General features: G+C 40.7%; 1 protein-coding gene across 1 annotated transcript in view; it reads left to right on the forward strand.

Annotated features, from left to right (window-relative positions):
- The first annotated feature begins 563 nt into the window (after positions 1-563).
- stxbp6l (syntaxin binding protein 6 (amisyn), like) overlaps positions 564-5917 on the forward strand; it is an 8017-nt gene continuing 2663 nt past the window's right edge. Inside the window, exons 1-5 of the mRNA XM_046836434.1 lie at positions 564-719; positions 3182-3350; positions 3549-3679; positions 3788-4097; positions 4882-4974. Coding sequence (XP_046692390.1) covers positions 3197-3350; positions 3549-3679; positions 3788-4097; positions 4882-4974 — 688 coding nt within the window. The 5' untranslated portion in view covers positions 564-719; positions 3182-3196. The remainder of the gene's footprint in view (positions 720-3181; positions 3351-3548; positions 3680-3787; positions 4098-4881; positions 4975-5917) is intronic.

A 5917-nucleotide genomic window follows, 5' to 3' on the forward strand; every position in this document is an offset into this window, starting at 1 on the left:
AGAAGGTGAGAAATGTCACAAATGAACTCTTGATAAAACACACCTGTGACCTGAAACCCATTCCAGGTGCCACCTTGTGAATCTGATGGGAGAATGATGAGTTTGTGTAGCTGCCTCAGAGCTTCATGGAGCCACTTTGGACAAATGTAAATATAAAACATATTCTTGGTTCTTTAACATGTTCACAAGTGTTTCATAGTTTGGATTCTTCAGTGTTGAAAATAATAAAAATAAAGAAAAATCTATTGAAGATGAAGGTGTGTCCATGGCCATGGTGCATGCTGGGAATTTGGAGTTGATTTGGAGTTATAAGAGAGAATCTCTATCTCTGTTTTACATCTTGAAACATCACAGGGTGAAATGTCACCTCAGTTTCCTGACATGGGTGTGAGAATCAGGGGTGCACATACTTTAGGCTGTATTGTGAAAGATGCCTCACATTTTATTGCTATTTCCTGTACAGCAGCTGGAAATGAATCACGTCTCGAACCAATCACAAGCCACCAATTCACCAGCAGAGTGTGGGTCACATGATCAGAGCAAACTGCACAGGGACAGAGCGGCAGTGACAGACACACACACACACACACACACACACACACACAAAGAGAGAGAGAGAGAGAGAGAGAGAGAGAGAGATGGCTGAGATTTATTCCGAGCATATAAACTAAAGCAAATCGTGTGAGAGAGAGAGAGCAGAAGCGGAGGAGTGCAAACAGGTGAGTAATAATAATTCTATCTATCTATCTATCTATCTATCTATCTATCTATCTATCTATCTATCTATCTATCTATCTATCTATCTATCTATCTATCTACCGTTATTCATTTCCTTTTCTGGTGAATTGTGTTTTTTTTCTCCTCAGCAGGAGATTATTTCTGCTTCACAGTTTTTTCTCAGTAGTTTTGCAGCGTTTCTCAGATCAGAAATGAAAATCTCAAAACTACTTGTTTTCACTTGTGCACATAATAAAAGCAGTTTCTTGCTGTTTGAACACTTTGTGAACGGTACATTCATGTAACTGATTGTGTACAAGTGCCGGCTGTTTCCTACATTATCAGTCGTTTATGTTCATGTTCATCAAAATATATTATTCCTGTTTCACCTGAACAGCTTTTACCCCCAAATCAGTTCATTATAGAGCTGTTGCTCTCGATTAGTTTAATAACCCTGTATTCTAACAATAATTTCAATAATTATTCGAGTAATCGGATAAGAAGTGCTTTTTCCTTTATTTAAAATTAATATTAAATATACAATAGAAAATAAAACACGTCTTTAAAAATGAACAAGTCAAAAATAAAATAATTTTGTGATAAAAATTCATTTTTATTTCTGAAATTACACACAAGAATATCTGAAAACTAAACCATTATATTCAATTAACTGCCACATCAGAATGCAAATACAAATATACACACATAAAAAAATAGTTTGAAATGATCACAAGTTTTAGGAAGTTTGTCTATTTCTTTGGCCTGAATCATAAGGAAGCCTGTTTCCACCACATAAAAAAAGTTTGCCTAATTCTCGCAATTCTGACTTCATTCCTCACAATATACATAAACACCCGACATTTCTGGTGCATCCACCGGTAACCATGTTGTGGGCCAGAAGTGTGAAGCTGTTGGTGAACGAGGCTCCTCTGCTTCATCTGTCTGTTTCCGTCTCCTTCAGAGCTGATTGTTAGAAAGAGTTCTGTCCAGTTTGATACCATGCGATTTTACTGATAGCCAATTTCATTTTCAATGTGTAAAACTTTCTGGCACTACAGAGGGGTGGCGCCAAAAAACTGGGAATTAGGCAACTTTTTATTTAGTGTGGCAGAAACAGACATATGAATCTTCTCCGCGTCCGTCACTGTTTCCTCCGCGTTCTTCCATTTTTCATTCTGCAGCATCTTCTGTGTTACCTGCCCAAAGCACTCCAGAGTTTAGCGGGTGGTGCGTCAGTAATAACGGTCTACAGGAAACACAGTGCTCTGTGTGGAGTTGAATGGACTAAACGAAGCAAATTGTTTTGTAGTGGAATTACTCGAGAAATCATTCCAGCTCTAATTCATTACATGAATCGTGGAATAGAAAACGAGGTGTCAGAATCTCTCAAACTTAAATTCCTATTAGACTTTTGTTTCTGTAAAAGTGTGAATCCTGGCAGATCTCTTACCATCAACATACCACATACAGTCATGTGTACATTTGTGCTGCTGATATTCATAAATGCCAAATTCCTCATGCATTTCCTGTCATTGGAATCCAAACTGTAGTTTTCATCAGGAAACATGGAAACTGACAACACGACTAAACGTTGTGACGATTGTGTTTGTAAACGATGACAAAAGGACTCGTTATTCTGATGGCAATGAGATGATCATTTACACAAATACTTACTTTTGTGAGATGAACTCAGGATTTTGAGAAAAGTGCAGACTTTGACAGAAATCCACTGTATTGTGCTGTTTGTACAAATTGTTCTGAGAAATGACTTAACCTAAACATCTCCATGAAAGCTACAGAAATGCCTGCAAGACGGGATTTTTTTATGATATATACGAGGTTAAAGCTTTGCTGTGGAATCACAAAATCTGAGATGAAGGTGAAGGTCCGGGGAGATGCTCCTCAGGCAGGTGTACAGATGAGGGAGAGCCGTAGTGAGTTTGAGATGAACAGGTCTGGGGAAGATAATCACTCTAACAACTCAATCATATTGGTTTCTCTCCTGCTGTTCCTTCTGAAGATGGTGTTCAGGTGAAAGGAACCAGTGCATAACAGTCACATGAACTAGAACTCTTTCTTGTTCAGCCTGCATCTTTTTCCATAGCTATAGTCATGCGGTTTGGGTGGACAACAAGGTGGAAATGAGGTTCCTCATGGGGTTTCTGGATTTACTGACTGTGATAAGGTGAGAAGCAGAGAAATTTGTAAGAGCTTCGGCTTGAAGTTGATGCTTCTTCAAATATAGAGAGGTCAGTTCTTCTCGCATTTACAAACCAGGAACAGATAAAATCTCTCAGAATGTCTGGGGATTCATCAGAAGAAACCTGGACTTGATCTATTCACCTTTACACACAAGGAGAGGAAAAATGAATGAATGTTCTTTCACCAACTCCCTGAGAACCCTGAGAAGGACACTGTGACTGTGTTGTGTCGTCAGTGTGTGATGTTTTTCTGAAATTTCCAGCTGCAGGTTGTGACTATGACGATCCAGTCAGCGATTAGCAGAGAAATCTTCACTCCACACAATGAGAAGTTATTAACACTGATTGAAGTGAGGAAGAGGAGAAGAAGAAGACTGACCTTCGTCCCAGCAGGGCGTAAGAGAGAGTACATCACCTTCCTTTGTCTGTCAGGTACATCTTTTAGCATTATATCTTTTAAGTATTAATGGCTAACAGATAACAATAATGTTCCAGATGTCAGTGTTACGCTATCATAACGTGATGACATGAATGACATCATCGCTTTATGCTAACATAAATAGCATGAAAATGACAGGGATGATGATGATGATGATGATGAAGAAATTGTTGATTGGATTATTTCTGTAGTGACGAATAAAAGGCCGACTGAAGTTTTTCTCACCAAAGTGAAGCAGTTTGAGATTTCAGCAGAACTGGAGAAACGCTCACAGTGGAGTCTGGAGCAGCTTCGGCGTGTCGACGGCATCGACTCCGACAAGGTTCCATTTATTTTATTGATTAAACTGAGATTTAAAAAAGATTTAAGTCAAACTGAAATAATCTCAAACATCTGCTCTGTATTTTCTGTTTATTATGTTATGACCCAGGACAGTCCTGAGTTTGACCTGGTGTTTGATCAGAGATCTGATCAGTGGGTCGCTGCATCATCAGCAGAGAAATGCATGTTCATACAGATCCTCTATCACCTCTGTCAACGTTACTGGGAGAGTCGGGCTGTGCCGAGTGTCACGGCGCCCCCTGGGGGTCAGAAACCCATGTCCTCCACCACCACCTCCACCTCTTCCACCACCTCCTCCACCTACGAGCAAACAGCTGCCCCGGAGAAAAAGAAGAAGAAACGTAATGAAGCTCCACCTCCCACTGAGTTCGTCAACTGCCAGGACAAATTACTGGGAGGTAACAAACACTACATTCTATTCAACTAAATATGTGTGTTAGGAAAATACACTATCTGGATAAACGTTTGTGGACACCTGACCATCTCATTCCACATTTAGTCTTCATTCCCTGTTATAATCTCCTCCACTCTTCTGGGAAGATGTTCCCCTAGGATTTAGTGGAGATTCATTCAGCTACATGTGTGTTAGTAAAGTCAGGTACTGATGTAGGTGAGAGAGGAGGAGGTTCCTGGGGTGCAGTCAGTGTTCACATTCATCACAAGATCTTCCACTCTTCAAACAATGGAAATCAGATCTTCTTGGATCTGGCTTTGTGCACAGGGGTGTGTGATGCTGGAACAGGTTCAGGTCTCCTAGTTCAAGCGAAGGGAAAATTTCAAACTCCTGCATCCAGAGACATCCAACACAATTGTGTGTCATCAGGTTTGTGGTAACAGTTTGGGGAAGAACCACATATAGGTGGAAAAGTCAGGTGTCCCAATACTTGTAGAAACATCTAATATTTTGCACATGTGATTAACATATTAGAGATATATTAGAAAAAAATCTCCATTTTGAATGTTTCTACTCAAGAAACCTTCACCATCCTCAGAGCTGTGAAGGTGAAGTTCAGAATATCTGCTGCGTAACTCGACTCAGAACACCAGGAACTTTCCCCTGAATGTTATTTAAGCCTGAAAACGGCCCATTTACACTACTGACGTGTTCCTACTGTCTCACTGCCTTACTGTTCAACTGTGTGTGTGTGTGTGTGTGTGTGTGTGTGTGTTTAACTGTTCCAGATGCCTGCTCAATAAACTTCGTTATCTACCGCTGTAAGATCTTCCTGCACAGGATGAAGAAATCCAAGATCTCTGCTCCAGAACCTCAGAAAGGTTACAGTGTTTATACATTTCTTTGGATTTTTGGTTTCTTCACAAACACCACAAAACACACACACACACACACACACACTCTCTCTCTCTCTCTCTCTCTCTCTCTCTCTCTCTCTCTCTCTCTCTCTATATATATATATATATATATATATATATATATATATATATATATCTCCTCCCCTCTTCCTCATGGTCTTTATGTACTGGTTATCTCCGTTGTAATGAAGCCGGGTATTGAACATCACCAGCTCATTGTTATGAAGAACAGATCCAATGAGAGCTCAGAACCTTCTCTCTAAGCTGCTCTGGTGTTCAGGATGGAGCTCGTCTCTCCATCATTACCGTTTCCGTGCTCCTGTCATTTATCTCTGTGTGAGACAGTGACAATGGTCAGAGTGTGTGTGTGTGTGTGTGTGTGTGTGTGTGTGTGTGTGTGTGTGTGTGTGTGAGGTTCTTTGTTAGGCTCCATTTCAGAAGCTCAGTGGACCTTTTGTTTATGAGCGAGGGCGAGCAGGGACACGGAGTCTGACTCTGTGTGTGTGTGTGTGTGTGTGTGTGTGTGTGCGCGTGTGTGTGTGCGCGTGTGTGTGAGCTGGCACTGGGCTTCACTCTGCAGTGTAATGGATGGGGGAGGTTCCAGGAGAAACACTGGGCTGATTGAATTATTGATGGAATTAATGGAACGTTCAGGTTCCGTATTTAAACCAAGTGGATTCTACAATCACAAATGACTTCTAAACTTTATACACGGTGAAAACTATTGGGACACTCGACCTTCACCCAGATGTGGAGGTTCTTCCCTAAAATGTTACCACAATGGTGAAGACTCACAGTTGTATTAGAGGTCTTTGGATGCTTCACTTAAACTAGGAGATCCAAACACGTTCCAGCACGATGATGCCCCTGTACACAAAGCCACCTCCATGAAGATCTGCTGTACATG

Source organism: Silurus meridionalis, chromosome 23 (assembly GCF_014805685.1).
Source record: "Silurus meridionalis isolate SWU-2019-XX chromosome 23, ASM1480568v1, whole genome shotgun sequence".
Classification (NCBI taxonomy): domain Eukaryota; kingdom Metazoa; phylum Chordata; class Actinopteri; order Siluriformes; family Siluridae; genus Silurus; species Silurus meridionalis.